This window comes from Acinonyx jubatus, chromosome A1 (genome assembly GCF_027475565.1).
Source record: "Acinonyx jubatus isolate Ajub_Pintada_27869175 chromosome A1, VMU_Ajub_asm_v1.0, whole genome shotgun sequence".
Lineage (NCBI taxonomy): Eukaryota > Metazoa > Chordata > Mammalia > Carnivora > Felidae > Acinonyx > Acinonyx jubatus.
In genome coordinates this window covers 25,926,609-25,948,125 of record NC_069380.1, presented here as the reverse complement: position 1 = coordinate 25,948,125, position 21,517 = coordinate 25,926,609, and the positions used below count along the sequence as shown (strand labels likewise).

Here is a 21,517-nt window from a genome sequence, read left to right as displayed (position 1 = left end):
TTGGAGTTTATTTTTGTGTATGGTGAAAGAAAGTGGTCCAGCTTCGTTCTTTTGCATGTAGCTGTCCTGCTCTCCCAACACCCCTTGTTGAAGAGACTGTCTTTTTCCCATTGCTTATTCTTTCCTCTTTTATTTACAATTAATTGACCTTTATTTATTTTTATTTTTATTTTTTTAATTTTTTTTAATGTTTATTTATTTTTGAGACAGAGAGAGACAGAGCATGAACAGGGGAGGGTCAGAGAGAGAGGGAGGCACAGAGTCTGAAACAGGCTCCGGGCTCTGAGCTGTCAGCACAGAGCCCGACGCGGGGCTCGAACTCACAGACCGTGAGATCGTGACCTGAGCCGAAGTCGGACGCTCAACCGACTGAGCCACCCAGGCGCCCCAATTGACCTTTATTACAATTTACAAATAATTGGGGAGGGTTATTTCTGGGCTATTATGTTCCATCGATCTATGTGTCTATTTTGGTGCCAGTACCAAACTGTTCCGATTACTATAGGTTTGTAGTGTACCTTGCAATCTGGGGTTGTGATACCACCAGTTTTGTTCTTTTTCAAGATTGCTTTGGCTGCCGAGGGTCTTTGGTGGTTCCGTACCAATTTGAGGATTACTTGTTCTGGTGCTGTTGCCCACTGCTTTGTCACACTGCATCAGACAGTCTGTGTGTTAGTGTACCAGCTAAGGTAATGAACTAAAAAGCATATGTCTGAAACATAAATAGAAATCTATTTCTTGCTGTCTCGTAACAGTCCTGAGTAGTTCCAGGGTGTGGAGTAGGGGGGCAGAAGAAGGGCTTTGCTCCGCTCAGTGACTCAGGGACCCAGGCTGTTAAAGCTGTGCAGTCTCCCGCCAGTTGGCCGAAGGGGAAAGGGCATGGAGGATTGCCAATGGGAAATTTTATGAATCAGGGCTGGAAATGACAAGACAGCATTTCTGTCCACGTTCTTTTTTTTTTTATTTTTTTTATTTTTTTTTAACGTTTATTTATTTTTGAGACAGAGAGAGACAGAGCATGAACGGGGGAGGGGAAGAGAGAGAGGGAGACACAGAATCAGAAGCAGGCTCCAGGCTCCGAGCCATCAGCCCAGAGCCTGACGCGGGGCTCGAACTCACAGACCGCGAGATCGTGACCTGAGCTGAAGTCGGACGCTTAACCGACTGAGCCACCCAGGCGCCCCTCTGTCCATGTTCTTAAGTTTGGTGCAGATTCCATCAAATGGAATTTCCCAGCTGCAAGGGAATCTGGGAAATGCAGTTTGTGCATCCAGGAAGAGGAAGAGATTTTTTGGTAAACACCTACCACTCTGTGCCACAACCCTTCCCTTTAGATCAGAATATGCGTATCATCTTCTTGCCCTCTCAGAACACGTTCACCCGCCCAGGGGGGCAGCAGCCCCCAATCCCATCCAGCTCAAACTCCAAGATCTCTGGGTGAGGCACAGGTCTGGGTGTGGCTCCTAAAGGCCTGAACTTAGAGGCAAATTGATCTTCCCTCTATGGACAACGCACAACAGGGGAGGCGGGGCACAAGATCTGCCATAAAACTCCCATTGGAAGCCTGCCCAGTCCTCAGCAGTTATGAAATCCTACTGGTCAGGCATTAAGAAGACCCCCTTACTCTGGCAGTGAGAGAAGTTCCCTCATTAGACCCTGATTCCGCCCTCTGGGAAAAATCCCTGGCCCATCATTCTCCAAAGTTCTAGTGTCCTTCTTCTGGAAGGTTTCCTTGCCTGGTACCCTGCATACTACCTGTAAGCGCATGTTGGGGAGAATGCTCTCCTGGGGAGCTCTAGCGTCAGCCATCTGCTTCCCCCACTTCTAGCTCTTGTGAGTTCAGGGACCTGAAGTTTATGTAAAGGTTCCAACAATGTCTTGTTGTAGTTGTTGGTTAAGTCTGGGCTGGCTTCTGTTTTCCTTGGCAACGGAAGTCCCTCAAAAACTTAGTAGACTCCTGCCCTATTTGTATCTGACCAACTCAATGTGTCAGCAGCAAGACCTGAAATATTTTTTCAGGACAAGACTGTGTTATGTTTTAATGCTTTGTCTCGCCCACCTCTATTAGCTGCCAGCACATCTGAAACCAAAAGTACATTGGGAGTCTATACCATCTTTGCTGAAGAGGTGAAGCACCTTGTTTAACTGGAAAGTCTTAATGGGATCTCGAAGCTTTTCCTATGCTAGACAGCCCCAAATTTCTGCACCTTTCATTCCCTTTCCTTTCTACTTACAAACCGGGCGAATACTTTTCTGAGCTCACCTCTTTCTTGAAAGCCTTTGCCACAGTGAAGAACCTCGAGTCGCTGTTTGGCTCCCCAGAGCTACACGCTCACCAGACACGGGGGCGGCTTTCTAAGCGATCGCAGGCAACTTTTGCTGCCTCCCAGTAGGAGTCTCAACTTCTCAAGCCTCCAGCAGTCTCCGTGTCACCTGCACCCAACTGTAGTCAACGCCATATATTTTGGGCTTTGGGGCGGACGCGCTGTGCATTAAAGGTTCGCCACTGAAGCGAGCAGAATCTAAAATGCCCCATGGCTGAAACAGTCCTGCTCATGTAACTGTGCTGGCAGGTTCCAGATTAGAGGGGCTGCACACTCCACAGTCACTCCGGGACCCAGGCTGACAGGGGATCTGTCACGCCCACGACACCAGGCCTTATCTGTTGGGTCAGCAGAAGGGGAAGGAGCACAGCAGATCCCTGAGAACGTGTTTCTTAAAGCCAAGTCTGAAAGCGTGGGGTCACTTCAGCCCTTTGACTGAAGTTGGGTCCTGCGGTCACATCTAACTAACTTCAAGAAAGTGAGAGATGTAATTTCGCCGTGTGTCCAAGTAGAAGAGGAAATGGGATCTGGGGCAACCAGCTTGTCCCCGTTTGCCTGGGACGTCCCTGGCGTTAGCACTGAAAGTCCCACTTCCCGGGAACACCTGCAAGCCTGGGGACACCGGTACTGTTGGTCACCCTAACACCTCCATCAGATCTCCTCTCTCCTTAAGGTGAGAAACTTAAGTCTCCAGTTTGCCTGGCCCCCTAGTCTGCAGTGACTACAAACTACATTTCGGGGCATGAACTCCACGTACTTGAGACAACAGGGAAGATGATTTTAATTGAAATATATGTCATTCCCGGGAATTTGGAGCATGCGTGGCATAACCTAGTAGCACACACATCTGCAAACACTGTCTTTGCCCCTTGACTGATCAGTCAGTTATAAAATGTAGTGGAGGGAGTTACACTACCATGAGCGAATGCCACTGATTTAACAAGAGTTCTTGGAAATATTTTTGCCGAGAGGCTGATCTGAGGAATACAGAAGGAACTATTCAGGCATTATACTGCATAAGGCAAATTTCACCAGAAAACAAAATACCTCATTTAGTTTAAAAGAAGCTAGTGGGCTTCTTGAAGTCCTTGGAGGCAAGGACAGTGGCTCACTCACCATACGATCTCTGGCGTGTAGAAGGACTTCAATGAGTGTTCTCTGAATAAATGTACACATAGTTTACCCGATCGCCTGTGTTCAGCTTCTCTAATCAAAAAGGAGGGGTTTTGTGATTAAAACCTTTTTGCTGAAGGATGAGCTGCCATTTAGGACAGGAGGCTGGTTCTTGAGACAGACACAGGAAGGGAGTGGAAACGTGGGTCCCGTGGGCCAAATCGGTATAGTAGGTGTGCTTTTGTTCTGCAGTGTCCAAGAGTCAGGAATCTTCAAACGGAGCCTGGATTTCAGTGTCTTGAAGAATTGGAAAACTTGGCAACACAGCGTTTGAATCCCCATGGAGCAAACACCGGATGGAGCTAAGGAGCAGCCGCACCCATTAGATGGGGCACATACTCTCCAAGGCACTAACGCTTCCTATTGTCTTACCCTCACCTCAGTCAAGAAAGTTCTGTCATGGGGAGCCTGGGTGGCTCAGGCGATGATCTCGTGGTTCGTGAGTTCGAGTCCCATGTCAGGCTCTGTGCTGACAGCTCAGAGCCTGGAGCCTGCTTTGGATTCTGTGTCTCCCTCTCTCTCTGCCCCTCCCCCACTTGTGCTCTGTCTCTCTCTCTCTCTCTCAAAAATAAACATTAAAAAAAAATTTTTAAATAAAAAAAAAGTCTGTCATGTCCTATAGACATCTGAGTCTAAAACACCTGGATTGAAGCACAGATTTATATTGTAATATTATAGTAACTTTGCATGTTTTAAAATGGCCACCGAACCTTCCAATTGCTATTGACGGACTCTGATTTCTAATGCCAGTGACTTTGGGCCTGACTGGCATTCTAGAGCACTGTTTCACATTGGGTTTTTCCATAAGAAAACTAATACTTTTATATACTTTATATACATATTTATATAAATAGTAAAAACTATATATTACATACATATATAAAATCATATACATATGTAAGATTATGTAAATTATGTTTATATATAAATTATATAAAAAACACATTTTACATATATCTCCCACCTGTAATTGTGTATTTACTTCCACCAATATTATTTCCAACCATGAAGACTTCTCAACTAATCCCTTCTCTAACTCACATAAATGAAACGGCTGCCTTTAGGTACTCCTTCTGAGGTAAAGAAGAAATTGTATATTTGTGTCCATATTCTAAATGTTTTTTTTTTTTTTTAAGATTTTTTATTTTTAGGGGCGCCTGGGTGGCTCAGTTGGTTGAGCGTCCAACTTCGGCTCAGGTTATGATCTCCCAGTTTGTGAGTTCAAGCCCACTTCCGGCTCTGTGCTGACAGCTCGGGGCCTGGAGCCTGCTTCGGATTCTGTGTCTCCCTCTCTCTCAAAAATAAATAAAGATAAAAAAAGAAAAGATTTTTTATTTTTAAGTAGTCTCTACACCCAACGTGGGGCTCGAACTCACAACCCCAAGATCAAGTCACATGCTCCACCGACCCAGCCAGCCAGGTGCCCCTAAATGGCACTTTTTTGTGTGTTTTTGTAAAAAAATTTTAACAGTCACCACTGTTATAAAATGCTAAGTCAAAAGCTATTAGAAAATAAAACTGCCACAGCTTTATTCCTACCAAAAATACAAAGTTAAATATATAAACAAAAGAATGAGTGACTCAAAAATTATAGAAAAGCTAACATTCCTTGAACAGGTGCTCTGAATCCAGCCCTGTGCTTACTGCTTTCCAGCACTATCCTTACAAAACCCCTGTGGAGATAACATGCCCCATTTTGAGCACGAGGAAGCAGAGACCAGCTAGTAAAATACCCTGCCCAAGGTCACTTAGCTAGTAACCAGCGGAGCGACAATGAAAACCCAATCGATTTTAGCCTAAGAAGTTAAATGAACAAACAAACCCGGCATACTCCCCCCTCCCCCCAACCAGTTAGAAGAATAAAAGAGTCATCTTAAAAGGCAGAGGATTGTAGCGTCTTATGGCAGGACGGAGTCTTCTAACCTGATCCAACTCCGTATTTTAGGGATGCGAAAGCGGGTCTGAGAGGTTCCATTTCTTGTCCAGAGGCCGGTGACCGCAGGGCCCGGCCTGGCGGTCGCGAGGAGTCTCCTCGCGCAGCCTGCTGACCTTCTCACACCTGCGGAGGAAGCTTCCCGCACGCTCTGCTTCCAAGTGCCATTGGTGGGCACACTTCTCCACGCTGCGGCAATTTATCTAAGGGGAGGAAACATCATTTTCTCTGCCTCCCGTTTCGAATCCTCATGCCGTTGCTGCTGCTAGAATGGACTTGAAGTTGACGGCTCAAAGCAGACGTGTTGGCCGGCTCCCAGGAGCTCCAACTACTTCTTTCACATACAGCAAGGTCAGAGTGGTGTCTATTGAACTTAATTTTCATTTTTTTAAATGTTTATTTTTTGAGAGAGAGACAGACAGACAGAGGATCTGAAGCGGGCTCCGTGCTGACAGCAGAGAGCCTGATGCGCGGCTCAAACTCATGGACTGAGAGATCCTGACCCGAGCCCAACTCAGACGCTTAACCAACTGAGCCACCCAGGCGCCCCAATTTTCGTTTCTGATCTCAGTTATAATGAACTTCTATACATTTCTTGTGTAAACTTAAAATTGATTCTGGCATGGCATATTCATCACATAATGACAAATAAAGTTCTGTTTTTAAAGTATGCAAAAATAGCACAGAACTACTGAGCCATAAACATTGTTAATTTGAAACAGAAAGCAGACAGTCATTAAAATCATGTACAATTCCTTGTTTCTCCTTCACTAGACAGCGGTCTCCCCTGCTGCAGCTGATGATGCCATGAGCACCCAGTGTTGATACAACATTCCATTCCTCTTAAAAATCTTTCCTGAGCCACAGAACATAAGTGTGATATAATCAATTAAATAATAACCCACAGGCCAACAAAGGCCTGTAAGCAAGCGGTAAAATGCCTTTTTTAAATTACCTTAAACATCTCTGAACGTCAATCACTTTAAACATGTTTAGTAATTACTAAAGTGACCACGTATGGGAAAACATCTTTTGATTTTAACAATTCATTACTCGCATACAATATTCAACTCCCAAAGTGTCACGGGAGTCTCACATTTGTAATCAAAAGTCCAAAATTCTATTAAATAAGAGAGAAGTAAGTTCTCCATCGTCCTAATACATTGACATGAAAGTTCTCAAATTTTCTACAATTACCACCTTTGCTACGGAGGATCTTCATTAAAAACAGACAATGAAATGGTTAGCGATTCGTTACGGCTTTCTTTTTAAAGGAAATGTAATTACTACATTAAGTACCCCTTTACTTAAAGCGAAGTTATATAGCCTTCCAAGTAAAATGACAAAAGACTTCTTCAGGTCCTCTCCAAATTCCCAAACCATCTTCCTGGCCACGGCCACCGGCCTAACGCAGTCAGTTTACTGCTTCAACAAGAGCTCGTATCGCCACACCAGTTGCCTTGAGCTTTGTTACCACATGCACTGGCCCGTTCTCCTCCGAGAGCAAGGATGTTCCATTTATCTATCAATCTCCTACCAGCTCTACAGCACAAAAATGAAGGATTCAGGAAAGTTAAGTCCTCGTCCTGCCAGGGCTTACCTAAGCCTTAGAGCTCACAAATGCCCCAACTCCTAGTGGGTGGAAGGGGCGCTGCGGAGGTCCTGGGGCAGATTAGAGCTGATAAACCCACCCGTTCATGTGCTTGCTGATAGGGCTCCAAGAACATCTCAGGCGCCAATTTGCCTTGGGTTTCCATCCTGCTTTTAATTTCGGCCTATTTTAGCCCTGGAGCATCAATCAAGAGGGAGTGACTGCCTTGCTCATCTGGTCCCACCTCAACTCCAGTAGAGGAAACACCTGCAATTTATCCTGTCTTTTGCTTGGACATTTCCAGGAGCTGGGAACCCAATCCACGCTAGGAATGACATCCCAATATCTGTCACGGAGTTCCTAAAGTGGAAACCAGCTTAACTTCCATCTTTTGATTCTAGAGCTGTTTATTGGGATTATACACAGAGTAAGGCTCATTTCCCCCCCCCCCCCCCCCCCCGCAGCGCTGATAAACACTTGAAAATTAAGGCTTCCACAGACTCCTAGGACTTGATGGCCACAGAACGGAGAGCTTTCTCTCTTTCAATGTCCCAGATCAGCCCTGAGAGGGTGAGACAACTTGTCCAGATGATACTGAAGAAATAAACTCTCCTCTCCTTCACTATGTCTCTCCTCCCCTTCCTGGCTTGATGGAAGGCAATGTCTGTTTCCTTTCACTTCTACAGTCAAACCACTAGCACCCTGACTTTGTCCACCCTTGGCACGCCCCTTCAAGATTCTGCTAGTCAAACGGCTTTAACTTTCTGAAAAAGTTGTGGAAGTGACTGCAGTTATGTTAATACTTTCACATGAAAACACTGGTTTAGCAACATTTTATATGCTTTATTGAAAGTTGACAAGTGCAACGGTTAAATACAGTGACACCTTACAGCTGTGTAGAGAACATGCACGGAAACAAATGCATATAACTACTATACAGGTAATATGCAGAAACCCCTACTGGGCGATCCATTTCATTAGCTAGAATGGATCATTTTTCAAAGTATTCAACCAGCTCAATCAAAAGACTTCAGCGAACAGGAATTTACTTCAAGATATTCAGCAACTAGAAGATCTCAGGTTACACAAAGTGACTGACAACGCCAAATTCTTAAAATTTCTTCAGGTGTGGTTTTCTTCATGTGGCATTTTTTCTGTAGATCTCTATATAAAAGACAATCCACACCTCTTCAGACAGCCAATGAGTCACCTAGATTTCAATCTGTACAACCTAAATAGTAGTTACAGTCCTCTATTGTACAAAATAGTTACACTACATACACAAATATACAATAAGCAAAACAACCTTCATGGTAAGATAGCCTAGGTCCCAGCTACCTGTCACCGTCTCAGAGTTTTGTGTCATCCACTGTTTCAGAAAGAGGCACAGTACTATCGTTTTATGGATTTTTGGTGACAGTCGTCAGTTTGTACGATGAACTATGTTTCCCCTCATCTTAGGTGAGACTATGCGTCAGTCTTTACTCTGACCTCCCTTTCAAGCTCCTCATGGGGAAAAGGAGAGAGGAAAGTCCAGTGGAGCCCCACTGCTTCCAACCCCATGGAGTACACTACGTGCAAGCAGGAGAGAACTCTTGGGAGCGGGGATGGGGAGCAGGGAAGGGATGATGGAAAGGCACACAGCTCCTCAGCATGAACGGAACCACTTCTCACATATCTGCCAAGCTGCATGAGGTCCCAGTATATCCATGCTAATTCTCTGATTAACCTTTAATTCACCCAACTAAGAAATTTCTTCAAGCCAAAAGCACATGAGTGTTTAATACTGGAAAACAGAGACAATGGCATAGGTCAGCCTCACTTCTCTTGTGCAGCGAGCAATGAAATGGGTGACTGTAGAGGTGGATGGATTCCCCCTTGTACGTCTTCTCTGGTCTGTTCAGTTCAGACAGCAGCGGCCAGTTCTGCGGGGGCATGGGAGGCTATGCGGTTGGTCCTGAGCCCTGGGACGCTGGCTGGGCCGGGGGCTGTGTGGTCCCCTGTGGCTGTGTGGTCGCAGGCGGGGAGCCAGTCTGCAGCTGGGCCTGAAACTGGGCAAGCTGCTCAGGACTGGCTAGTGTCTTCAGCAGATTGTTTTCCTGCTCCAGCTGGGAATTTTTCTCTATTAGTTCTTTGATTTGCTCTTTAAGGACCTCCACTTCCTCTCTAACCGCATACATCAAATGGCTTTTCACCAGATCCTGAAAGGGGGGGGGGGGGGTAAAAAAAAAAAAAAAAGGTTTAATTTAGTATTTCCCAGATTCTGAATTTCTAAAGCATTATTTTTGCATGATTCTCCGTAACCATTAGCAAATCCGGCCTTTATTTAAGCGGCCCTTTGAGCAATCTACTGAATACAACCACAACTGTACAATACTTAAGTTCAATGCGTAAGGGATCAGGCTTTTAAAAAGCCTATGCTTTTTCTGCAGCCGTTAGCCAGGGATGCATACAGTGAGATTTCCTACTTGAGATGGCAAAAGGCACTGGGGTTCTGGAAGGCGGGGCGGGAGCCTGGCCGCCGGGATGTCCAGGCCCTCATCCCCGCAGCAACGGTAGCTGCTTCCCCGCCCCCAAGTCCCTCCTCCCACCCCCCCCCCACCCCCCCCCCACCGCCTCCCTCAGCACCGGCTGCAGCCAGTTCCTACAGAGCATGTTGCCGCATTTTCCTCCCTCCACCCCCGCCCCCCCCTTTCGTGATTAAGCTGACATCACAGAAACCTGGGCAGACGACGCAGCCAATGGGAGCCCGAGTTATTTATAGCTCCGAATTAAAGGTTCGGAGTTTGCCTAGCAACAGTGGGCAGAGAATCCCGTGAGAAGAGCCACAGGCGCTGCTCCAATAACAAAGAACAGCCAAGGCGGAAATAAAAAATAGGAGAAATCCAGGCACAGGCTGAGAAGACAAAACTTTTCTCGGATTCTTCTTCATTGTGCAGTAGCCTACCTCACTGGGGATCTGTCTGTGCAAGGTCTAGAGGGCCCTTGGGATCCTCATTCTGTCCCCTCTCCTTCCCTAGTAAACCTTAAGATTCCTAGTAAAGCCACATCGCTAGAGACGTGACCACGACCAAAGGACGCACAGGGCAGAGCTTCCCTAGCAATTCCCTAGTAAAAAGGGGGGCACTTCGGCAAAAGTCCCGACGTTATGTGAAACCGACTGGGGAAGAGAGAACATTTAATACCCCCAAGGCCCGGATCTCTCTCCGTAGCAGCCATGGTATGTGGCTTCACGCTGGCCGAATGGAGACAGTGCCGGCATTTCTAAATGTATGAAGAGTAACCATCATAACTATGGATGCACTGCTTCCATCCTAATCTCTCGCTTTTTGTAATGTGCCCACATTTAGTACAAATGAGTTTTAATCAGTACATACCATAGCTTGCTCGATTTTGTTGTCAATAGCTACCACACTTGCACCAGAGGAGCTGGAAAAGAGGGGGGAGAAATCGATAAGTGGAATTTTTATAACATCCAAGACAAAAAGGATTTCCCAGTTCTGTGATGTTATTAGCATCATTTTTTGAACATTCTACAACGCTATGGAGTATATCACCCTCCAGAAAACACCAGCCACTCTCTTACTAACGAATATCCCGACATTTCCCTATTTTAGTGAGTCACAAAAGGCTAAATTACATAATGTGGTAAAAGCCTGCTCTCTGGCCAGACCTGCGAAAAGAAAGCGATTCTAAACATTTCAAAAAGCAACATCCATGTCACCGTAGTCTCTCGGCAATGGACAAAGGAATTCGCCTGGCTATCTTTCACCTGCATTATTAGAAGTATCTCACGAGAAAATTTAAAGAAACTATCCCAGCCGACATTTACCTATTGTCAAGTCTCACAGAAGCGTTTTCAGTCCCCAGCAAGGATGACAAGAAAGAAATTGAAAAATGTCTCAGTTGGTAAACTCCTAGATCCATCGCCACTGGTCTACACCATTGGGATTTCATGCAATTGCAGCCAAAAACACCCTCGCGGAAAAAAAGGGAATACCAGCAGCCTTGTTTAAGCTAGATAAAAATCTTCTAGCTTTCTGCAGCCCAGGGAGAAACAGAAAACAGCAGCCCTAGTTTAAAGAAACCCAGCTTCTAGGGCTCGGCGATCCCGGGAAGATGCTGATCCCAACGCTGTGCGGAGAAGGCTCCCAGGTCTACAGCCGGGCTCCACTAAGGTTTTAGACCAGGACTCGAGCTCGGTGCAGAATATATGGAGGCAAGAGCCGCGCCGATTGGCCAGCACTGCATTGGAACCTCCCCCTTCTCCCTTCCCCGCCCTCTTCGCGCTTCCCCGGCCAACCCCCCCACCCCCACCTCCTGCCCCAGCCTCCCCATCGGATCCCGCTTTTCGGGTGGGCTGACCCAGGCCGCAGTGGACCCGCAGAGCCGAGGGGCCGCCTGAGGCCTCCACGGCCTCGGCAAGCTGCACCACTGCTTCGGCAGAAAACGTCAAGGGGTCCCTGAAAATACAATTGGGGCCCCGCACGTGCTTACGTTTAAGGGAGTCAGACCCCGTCCCAGGAGCTGCCTGTCCCTGAGGCTGCCGAACGGCGAAAGCTTCCTATTTGCAACCAGAACCGTCTGAGCTACTGGGCATGCCCAGTCCCACCGCTAAGCCTTGGAGGAGCTCGAGTGTCTCGATTTCAATTATCTTGTTCTTACAGGCAGCAGTAATGGGAGGATTTTATAGGCAGTTTTATTTATAAGGATAATAATCGTACTGTAATAATACTTTTTAAGGAGGGAGTGAACTTTGGAGGGAAAAAAAATCACATTTGCTTTTTGAGAAATACTACCTTTCCATGGATTTATTACTTGTAGCAACAAAACAAAAAATAGTACATATTCTTTGCTAGGCATGTATCTACTGAAGCAAAAAGGAACCCATCAGATGAAATCTGGTATATCTTCCCAAAATGTCCCTAGAGCCATAAACCTTAAAATCACATCTCCCCTTCTTCCATTTACAGCTAGAAAACTCAATCCACAGGTTGAATCCTACACCTCGATCTATTTTCAGTAAGTCCCTAAAGCAAGTTTTTGGAAGTGGCAATTCCTATAAGTCTCAACCCTATGAGCCTTCTTACATCAGAAGGACTGAAATATTGTAAAGTATGTATTTCACCCTGAGGGCCATACTGACCAAGTCATTCCCTTCTCCAAACCCAAATCAAGAGAGCTGGGTGTAAAAAAGCTTAACCCTTTGCACATTTCCTCTATTAATTTAAAACACTTGCAAGAACGCACCAATTGAGGTTACAATTTAATATACTGAAAATCTAAGGCTTTAAATTTGCCTGATTATTATAGATTTCTATAGTTTGCGATTCAATACATTTTAGAAAGCAAATTTAACCTCTACAATACTGCCCTCTAATGGCACAATCCTATAACACCACAAACAAAAAACTACAAATGGTAAAGACTTCTCTAATCCACAGGCAAGTTGTATCATCACAAATAATTCCAACATAAAATTTGACCGCAGAACAGATATATGTTAATATCCTATTTACACACACGCACACTGTCTTTTCTCTCTCAAGCAGGCATTCTTTCTCAAGTTAGCACCCTTTTATCCTCAGCATCCTTTAATTCAGGAAATTTTAATTGCCATCGGGGCCTTTCAGACATTCTTTTTTAAGTGGACCCAATACTGCCAGCGAGTATTTGGTTTTAGAAACGGTCTAAAGGAATTAGGAACCAAATGTGGTGAAAGTAGATGAAAAGGGCAATTCTCTTTTGGGTTAAAAACCAAAGTGTGACTAACTATAGAAAGGAGTAACATCTTCTTTATTGTAAGGATCGTAATAGTTTCCAAATTTTAAGTCTTTGATTTTGAATAACAATGTTTGTTAGCATTTTGTAATTTATAAAACTTATGAAATGTCAAATTTGAGGAAGGCACCCATTGTCAATAAAAAGAAAAAGAGTAAGTGGAAAGCTTAAAAATCAATAATTCAGAAACTAGGGATGTGCTCTCTCTGTCTGGGGGTGCTTCGCAGAATTATTTACTACACAATAGTTTCTATATTTTGAAAGTTAAGGTTGCCACAAACTACGTGTGTAATTAAAATCATTTACATATTTTTAACTGAACTGCACAGGACAAGTTATTAAAGAAAGTATCATCCTAAACTGTAAAAAAAAGACCTGAAAAAATAAAACTATAAAAAAATAAAAAAATAAAACTCTAAGGTCATATGCAGAAATGAATTTAAAATTCCAGCTGAAATTTAAGATTACTAAATTAACTGAATTTTATTTATTTACGATGTTCCTGAACACAAACAGAAAGAAACAAGCTGTTATGCTTCCATTTCATCCAACATATCACCCACTGGATTAAGCTACAGAAGCCAGTATAAGCCATCATAGTCCGTTTAACCCATATCTCTACAGAGGGACATTACAGTCACCTCCAGTACTTTGCTATTTTAAATAAAATTGCAAGAAATATTTTGTATGTACATCTTTGATCATTTGTGTATATATTTCTGGAGAATTTGCCAGGGCCAAGAGAACATAAAAGCCCACCAGAATTACTAGAAACCTATTGCCTTTCATATCTTTTACACAAATGGGCTAGATTCCTTTCAAACTAGATTTTTATATGCAAACTGGAAAGACAATTTGAAAAAGAAGGCAAATTAGCTGGAGGAAAACTCCACGGAGGGGAAACCAGGGGTCAGAAATGTTTGAGGCACAGCGGCTAGAATTACTGTCAAAGATTCTTCTCTTTGTAAGACAAAACATCTAAGAGTCGGGTGCAAGTCGGAGCTCAACAAAGACTAGCTGATAGGACGGGGAAAACACTGCCTTCGGGAGAAACCCCTAAGGGCATGGGTGACAATAGCCATCTTCAGACGTGGGGCAGAGATCAGGTCTCACTCCCTGGGGAATCCGAGCCCAGGAAACGGCCTGAACATTAAAGATAGGTGTATTTGTTGTTTTCATTTTGTTTTATTTTGCCTAAAAGCCTCTTCTCTGGATTCCAATTCCATCACCTCTGCATACTGGGAGCAAGCAAGCTAGGATGGGAGAAGAGGAGCAGGGGCAGGGCCTGTGTTTTTAATTCATTCAGTAATGCGTGCTTTTCTTCCCAACTTCACCTGACTTGGCCAATATAGGTACAGTTGGACAGCTGACGCTCAAACAGGATAACCTGATTCTCCCTCTGTCCAAACTCCCTGTAAATCTAAAGTGACTGCTGGGGAGGAGGCTGAAGCCTATCGCGCTATGTCTGACCAAATCTTACGGTCTGGGAACTACCAGCTCACTTACCGTCTCCTCCTTTACACTCACTGGGTGCTGAGTGGGCTTATGGGGTTTATTTAGCAAGTAAAGCTACAGGACTTCCAATTAAAAGTGAATTGCAAATAAACAACAAATAATGTTTTAGTGCTGCATCCCACACACTGTGGGAATAATAAATCGTTCCAAAGAAATCAAAACAAAATTCAGCCATATCTGAAATTTCCTTGATTTCCATAGAAAAGTTGGAAGATAAAGAGGAGAAAGTCTTCCAAAAAGTAGAATAAAGGAGATGGAATTGAGAGAGAAAAGATAAGAAACCAAAAGGATAAATCTAGGAGGTCCAACATCAGAAATCAGATGATTCCAAAAACACAGACCAAAGAAATAATTTAAGAATTTTTCCTCAGCTGAAGGGCACAAGTTCTCCAGACTAAACAAGATGACCAAATGGCCACCACAATAAATGAAAAAAAGCCCTACACCAAAGCACAACACATGAAAGTAAAGGTCGCTTGGGACAGGGAAAATCCGAAAAGCTTCCAAACAGAAAAAACAAGTTCTAAACATAGGAACAAAGATCAGAATGGTTTTTGCTGGCTATCAGGAAACAATGGAGAAAATTCTGAGAGAAAAAAAATTCTCACTTGGCCAAATTATCATGTAAGCATAAAGGTAGAACAAAAGCATTTTCAGACATTTCAGACACCAAAATGGAGGAAAAGGTTAACATTTTTAAAAAATAAGGACTATCGTGTATTTCAAAAGGAAAAAAAAAAGAAAAGAAAAATGTTTCAATAGGAAACATGAACCAGGGGCTCAAACACTGGAGAGAAGGGAAGGAATGAACAGGGTGATCAGGAAGGAAAGCTCAAGACGACAGCTGCTGAGCAAGCCTGAGCAGCATCTGATCTGTAAGGTGCAGAAAGATGGGAGCCTCTGGGAGGAAGAGCTCTGTGGCTGGGAATTCACAGAGAGATGATCCAATTCGGCTGAACATTTGCAAGGGGAGCAGAGCTACAGACAGGTGTAAGACAGATCTAATGGAACCACTGGATAAGTCTGAAGACAATCTTACAGAAAATAAAAGAAAAAACTAGTAGGTTTATCAATAAAATTTACACAACTATATTAATTTTGAAAAACTGTTATCAGTTTAACTTTAAAAACTTAATTGTACGAGGAAGGTGGTGGGAAGAAAAACTGAGCCCTAGGAATGGTTTAAAACTGCTAAATCTGAATCGATAGCTTGATTATAAAATATATAAAAGTGAAAAAGCAAGAAATAACAGTATAAATATATCACATAGACATGAGTAGGTAAATATGAGAAAAGATAAAAATTAAAAGTGGCTGCCCATGAGGAATAGATGGGGGGGACTGAAAAAAAGGATATATTTTTTTCTATTCACTCTGTGTGATCTTTAGGGATGCACAGGTCTTTTCCTAAAGGAAAAGAAAGAAAATGGGAGCTGCAGAGGGTTCCTATGCTCCCAGGCTTCAGCGAAGTGCTTATCAGCACAACCATGTGAGGAAACTACCCACGATGGGAAAGAGCCACCCAAGTGGAGGAGGCAAAAACAAACGAGTTTTGGAAATAATACAGGGTCAGGAATTGTTGGTGTTACTACCAGCCAGAGATAAAAACAAAAAACAAAACAAAATCCTTATAAACATGGGGCACCAGCTATTTAGATATTCAGAAGGATACTGCTAAAGTAGATGGGAAAAATTAGTTCTAAACTAAAGGGTGTTTTGGTCTTGTGCAAAGCAGTTTTAAAGAAAGCCTTGAAGATCAGACTGTTTCCAAGTAACTTAATTTTGTCCCAAAACAAAGCTCTAGGATATTAAATAAACACTTAGCATCCAATAATTCACAGTGTCTGGCATCCAATGAAAAGTACCAGGCATATAAACGCAGGGAAATATAACGCATAACAAGGAAGAAAATCAATCAAAATGACCCAGATATGACAAAGATGATATAATTTGTAGACAAGGATATTAAAACAATTATTATAACCATACTTTATATGTTCAAGAAGGTAGAGGGAAAATTAGCATATTAAGTAGAGGTATGGAAGTTATAGAGAAATACATTTCTGAAAATGAAAAATATAACGTTTGAGAAGAAAAATACACTGCATGGGATTCACAGTAAATTAGAAAGAGTGGAAGAAATATTAGTGATACATTTGCAATAGAAACTATCCAAAATAGGGGCGCCTGGGTGACTCAGTCGGTTAAGTGTCAGCTCTTGATTTCGTTCAGGCCATGATCTCTTGGTATTTGTGAGATAGTGTGGAGCCTGCTTGGGATTATCTTTCTCCTTCTCTCGCTTCCCCCCACCCCCTGCTCATGCTCGCACTCCCTCTCTGTCTCTCTCACACACACAAAAAAAACATACATTGTTTTGTTTTGTTTTGTTTTGTTTTGTTTTGTTTTGTTTTAAAAAGAAACTAAAGTAAAACACAGGGAGGGGGAAAAACTGAAAAAAAAAAAGAATAGAACAAAAAAAAAAAAAGAAAAAAGCGTCATTGCACTGTGGGGCAATTTCAAGCAACCAAATGTATCTTTAGTAAAGTCTCTAAAGAAGAGAAAAGGGAGAGAGGAAAAATATTTGAAGAAATAATGGCAATTTGCCCCAAATCTTATTAAACAATAAATCCGCAGATCCAAGAAACTAAGCCTCAAGCAAGAGAATCGTGAAGAACACTACAATAAAGGTGTGTCATATTCAAATGGCTTAAAACCAGTGAAAATGAGAAAATTTAAGAGCAGCCCAAGAAAAGAAAGAGATTATACACAAAGCAACAAAGATAATGTAGCCGACTTCAGGTTGGAAACAACACTAGACAGAAGTCAGTACAGCAATATCTTTAAAGTGCTAAAAGAAAAAATTTAAAAACATGTCAACCTACAATTCTATGCCCAGTGAAAATATCTGTCAAAAATAAAGGTGAAATTCATTCTTTTTTCACACATACAAATGCTGGGAGTATTCATCACAGGCACACCCTACACTGTAAGAAATTCTAGAGCAAGTTCTTCTGACAGAAGGAAAATGATACCTACCAGCTTGCAATCTAAATCTACAGAAAATAATGAAGAGCATCAGAAATGGTAACTAGGTGGTTAAATACAAAAAAAAAAAAAAAAAAAAAAAAAAGTTCCCTAACAATTTCTTCTAAGAGATAAATAAATAACTGTTTACTGTTGACAGACTCATAGATACAAGAAACAAACTGTTGGTTACCAGAAAGAGGAGAAATTGGGGGCGGGGGCAGGTCAAAATAGATGAAGGGGATTAAGAGGTAGGCAGTTGCAGTTAGAAAATAAGTCATGGGGTTGTAAGGTGCAGCATAGGGAATATAGTCATAACATTGTAGTAACTTTGTGTGGTGACAGATGGTAACTAGACTTCTCACTGAGATCATTTCACAAGGTATAAAAATATCAAATCACTATGCTGTACACCTGAAATAGGATTTCGAATGTCACTTATACGTCAATGAAAAAATTAAAATTGAGGGGTGCCTGAGTGGCTCAGTCAGTAGAGCGTCCAACTTGGGCTCAGGTCATGATGGCACAGTTCCTGACTTGGGTCCCGCATTGGGCTCGCTGCTGTCAGCCCAGAGCCCGCTTCCTATCCTCTGTCCCCCTTTCTCTCTGCCCCTCCCCCGCTCAGGCTCGTGCTGTGTCTCTCTCTGTCTCTCAAAAATAAACATTAAAGAAATTAAAATTGAAAAAATATGACTAAATGTTTAAGGCAGAAATAAGAACAGTGTATTGGGAGGCGGGTGGCCAACAACATATGTAGAAGTAAAATGTAAGACAAAAATAGTACGCAGGCCAGGAGGAGAGAAGCAGCGTACTGCATTAGGTTCTTACATTACTTGAAAATACACTATTATGAGATACATACTAAGAACTCTAAAATAACAACTGAAATTACAATATAAAGAGTCATAGCTAATGAGCCAATAAAGGCGATGAAGTGGAATCATAAGAAAATATACAATCTAAAAGAAGATAGAATAAGAAGAAAAGGGGAATAAAGAACGGAATAAAAACCAATTACCAAGATAGTAGACTTATACCAACTATAGCAATAATCGCATTAAATGTAAATGGTCCCAATTAAACACCTTAATTAAATGGTAGCAGTGGTCGGGGTGCCTGGGTAGCTCAGGGGGTTAAACATCCAGCTTCAGCTCAGGTCATGATCTCTAGGTTCATGAGTTCCAGCCCTACCTCGGGCTCTGTGCTGACAGCTCGCAGCCTGGAGCTTGCTTTGGATTCTGTGATTCCCTCTCTCTCTGTCCCTCCCCTGCTCACACTCTGTCTCTCTCTCTCAAAAATAAATAAACATTAAAAAAAAAAAAAAAAAGGTAGAGGTTGTCAGATTGAATTTTTTTTTTTTTTAAAGGCAAGATGGGGTGCCTGGGTGGCTCAGTGGGTTAAGAATTAGACGTCAGCTCAGGTCATGATCTCATGGTTCCTGAGGTATCCGGCTCTCAGAGCCCTCTCTGTCAGCACAGAGCCCACTTGGGATCCTGTCTCCTTCTCTCTCTGCCCCTCTCCCTCTAGCTCTCTCTCAAAACTAAATCAACTTTAAAAAAAAAAAAAAAAGGCAAGACAAAACTATATGCTGCCTGTAAGAAACATATTTTAAGTATAAATGCACAAATAGTTTAGTAAAATAAGAGGATGAAAGGTGATATTATATGTTAACAATAATCAGAAGAATGCTGAAGGCTATATTATTCAAAGTACACTGAAGAGCAAAGATCATTTCATAATGAATAAAGGGCCAATTCATCAAGAGGTCATAAAAATCTTAAATGTTCACACAGTGACAGCAAAGCTTTAAAAGACACGAAGCAAAAATTGATAGAATTGCATGAAGATATAGAAAAATCCACAATTAAAGTTGGAGTTTTCAATAACCTCTCAATAATTGGAAAAAAACCATAAGCAGAAAATAAGTAAAGATATAGAACGCTTAAATAACACTGCCAACCACTTGACCTAATTTATTTTTGTAGAACAGTCCATCCAATAACAAGAGAATACACATGCTTTTCAAGCACACATGGATTTTTTTCCAAGATAGAGTATATTCTGAGCCATAAATCAAGTTTTAATTAATTTAAAAGGATTCACATTATACCATGTAAATTCTCTGAGCACAGTGTTATTAAAATAGAAATCAACTACAGAAAATTATCTGGAAAACCTCCAAATATTTGGAAATACAACAACACATATCTAACTCATGGGTCAAATAAGTAATCAAAAGAGAAATTAGGAAATATTTTGAACTGAATGACAAAAACATGGCATATCAAATTTATTTCAATAAATTTAACAACTTAGATGAAATGGCCAAATTCCTAGAAAGATACTATCAAAACTCACTTGAGGAAGAACAGGTAACATAAATAGCTCTGTGTCTATTTTAAAAAATAACTTGTAGTTCAAAATCTTCCTACACAAAAAACCCTTAAGCACAGATAGATTCACTGGTGAATCCTACTAAACATTTGAGGAAGAAATAATACCCATTCTACACAAACTCTTCCAGAAAATTGAAGAGGAGAAAACACTTCCCAGCCTATTCTAGGAGACCAGCATTTCCCTAATAGTGAAACCAGATAAAGACATCATAAAAATCTAAACACATAAAAGGAAAACCACAGACCAATAAACATAGATGTAAAAATTCTTAACAAAATTTTAGCAGAATGAATCCAACTAGACATACAAAGGATAATAAATACATCTCAACCAAATGGCATTTATCCTAAGAATGTAAGGTAAACATGTGAAAATCAGTCAATGTGATTCACCCTATCAATAGACTAAAGAAAAACCATAGGATCATCTCAATAGATGCAGAAAGAACAACTGACAAAATTCAATATCCATTCATGATTAAAAAAAAAAAAAAAAACTTTTAACAGAATAGGAATTGAAGAGATTTTCCTCAACCTGATAAAGGACGTCTATCTATAAAACACACTCAGTTTACATCATACTTAATGGTAAAACAATAAACACTTTTCCCTAAGATTGGAAACAAGGCATGTCCACTCTCATCACTCCTATTCAATCTGATACTGAAAGTAATAGTCAGGCAATAAGGCAAAAATTAATATATAAATAGCATCCAAATTGGAAAGAAGAAAGAGTATCTGTATTCACACGACTATGTACAAAATCCCAAAGAATCCAAAAATAAGCTACTAGAACTAACAAGAAGCATGTTTAACAGGGTCACAGAATATAAGTTCAATATAGAAAAATCAATTATATTTCTATATATTAGCATGAACAAGTAAAACTTAAATTTTACAAAGTTCCATTTACAATAACATAAAAAACAAATGAAATAGGTATAAATCCAACCAAATATATACAAGATCTTTACGCTGAAAAACTACAAAACACTGATAAAAGAGAACCAAATAATAAGGTTAGATATACCATGTTCATGGATTGAAAGAGTCAATTATTATGTTAATCCCTCCTCCCCTTAACTAATGTATAGATTCAGTGTGATCCTAATCAAAATTCCATCAAGACTTTTTGTGGAAAATGACAAAGTGATTCTAAAATGTACATGTAAATGCAAAGGAATTGGAATAACCAAAACAATTTTAGAAGAACAAAGCTGAAAGACTGCACTACCTTATCTCAAAACTTTCTGTGAAGCTACTCTAATTAAGATGGCATGGTATTGGTGAAAGAACAGAGGTACAAAGCAATAGAACAGAACAGAGAGGTCAGAAATAGAGCCACACATATGTAGCAAATTGATTTTCAACAAAGATGTAAAGGTGATTCAACACAGAAAGACAATCTTTTCAATAAGTAATGCTAAAACAACTACATAGCCATATACAAAATAAAAACATAGCAAAAAAAAAAACCCCAACTTGATCCATTTCTCCCACCAAATGAAACATTAACTTAAAATGGACCATAGACCTAAATGTAAAATCCAAAAATTTCTGTAAAAAAAAAAAAAAAATAGGAGAAATCTTTGGAACCCTGAATTAGGTAAAGATTTCTTAGATAGAACACCAAAAATACACTCCATGAAAGAAAAAAGAAAACAAACAAACAATAAACTGGACTTAAAAAGCTCCAGGCTCTGAGCTGTTCACACAGAGCCCCACACAGGGCTCTAACTCACAAACCGTGAGATCATGACCTGAGCCAAAGTCAGAGCTT

The 21,517-nt window shown here is 41.5% G+C and overlaps 1 protein-coding gene across 4 annotated transcripts in view; it reads right to left on the bottom strand.

Annotated features, from left to right (window-relative positions):
- Window positions 1-7,843: 7,843 nt before the first annotated feature.
- Window positions 7,844-21,517, bottom strand: part of TSC22D1 (TSC22 domain family member 1) — a 131,794-nt gene continuing 118,120 nt past the window's right edge. For 2 of the 4 annotated variants that reach the window (XM_027064878.2, XM_027064884.2), the window contains exons 2-3: window positions 10,399-10,450; window positions 7,844-9,222 (exon numbers count right to left, since the gene is read on the bottom strand). In XM_027064878.2, coding sequence (XP_026920679.2) covers window positions 8,965-9,222; window positions 10,399-10,450 — 310 coding nt within the window. In that variant the 3' untranslated portion in view covers window positions 7,844-8,964. Of the gene's footprint in view, window positions 9,223-10,398; window positions 10,451-10,853; window positions 11,218-11,518; window positions 11,595-21,517 lie in introns of those variants that run through there. The other 2 variants (XM_027064883.2, XM_027064882.2) reach the window with 2 other exon arrangements.